This window comes from Myotis davidii, unplaced genomic scaffold (assembly GCF_000327345.1).
Source record: "Myotis davidii unplaced genomic scaffold, ASM32734v1 scaffold875, whole genome shotgun sequence".
Taxonomy (NCBI): domain Eukaryota; kingdom Metazoa; phylum Chordata; class Mammalia; order Chiroptera; family Vespertilionidae; genus Myotis; species Myotis davidii.
The window spans coordinates 1766355-1767367 of NW_006286244.1; the positions used below are offsets into that span (position 1 = coordinate 1766355).

Below are 1013 nucleotides of genomic sequence, written 5' to 3' on the forward strand. Positions count from 1 at the left end.
GGAACGCCTGCAGCCGGCCCGCCGTGGGGTCCAGGGCCCCCAGGTAGAAGGAGGTCAGGGTGCCGAAGAGCGCCGTCGGGGAGAAGATGGCCCCGCCGGCCGCGGCCTGCGTCTCGGTCAGCGTCTTGTACATGCGGAAGCCCATGAAGTTGAGCAGCATGCCCACCGTGGCCACCCGCATCTTGTCCTCACCCTGGAGCTTCTGGGCAGCCAGCACCAGCTGGTCCCTCAGCGCCTCCTCGTCCACCGGGGACGTCTTGGCCTGGATGGGGACAGGCGTGAAGGTGGGGTCCGGGGGTGCCTCCCCGCTGGGCTTCTCCAGCTGATCGCAGCTGCTCTTGCTGTAGACGAGCATGTGGAAGGGGTGGATGTAGAGCCGGTCGGCGGCAGGCAGGCCGGCCCAGGCCAGGAGGCAGAGCAGGGCGGCCCTGAGGCCCAGGCCTGCGGGACTCATCGCGCGTCTGCGGGCCCTGGAAGGTGCAAAGGCGGTTACTGAGTGCCCTCGGGCCGGATTGGTCCCCATGTCCCTGCAGCCATTCGCCTAGAGAAACCCCTTAGTCTGTAAATTTCAAGGAGAAGAAATGGATTCAAAGTCCCCAGGAAACATCTCTAGCCCGGCCCGCGGGGCTCAGTGATTGAGCGTCCACCTATGAACCAGGAGGTCACGGTTCGAGTCCCGGTCAGGGCACAGGCCCGGGGTTGCAGGCTCCATCCCCAGTGTGGGGCGTGCAGGAGGCAGCCGGTCCATGATTCTCTCTCATCATTGATGTTTCTATCTCTCTCTACCTCCCCCTTCCTCTCTGAGATCAATAGAATTTACAAATAAATTTTATAAAAATGTATAAATATATAAATTTAAGGGAAAAAATAAGGGACAGGGAGAGAGAGAGAGAGAAACATCAAGGATGAGAGAGAATCATGGATCGGCTGCCTCCTGCACATCCCCTACTGGGCATCGAGCCCGAAACCCTGACATGTGTCCCCAACCGGAATCAAACCCGGGACCCTTCAGT

At 60.2% G+C, this 1013-nt stretch overlaps 1 protein-coding gene across 1 annotated transcript in view; it reads right to left on the reverse strand.

Annotated features, from left to right (window-relative positions):
• The window catches only part of AGT (angiotensinogen), a 4581-nt gene that overhangs the window by 610 nt on the left and 2958 nt on the right, over window positions 1-1013 (reverse strand). The window contains exon 2 of the mRNA XM_015560003.1: window positions 6-470. Coding sequence (XP_015415489.1) covers window positions 6-454 — 449 coding nt within the window. The 5' untranslated portion in view covers window positions 455-470. The remainder of the gene's footprint in view (window positions 1-5; window positions 471-1013) is intronic.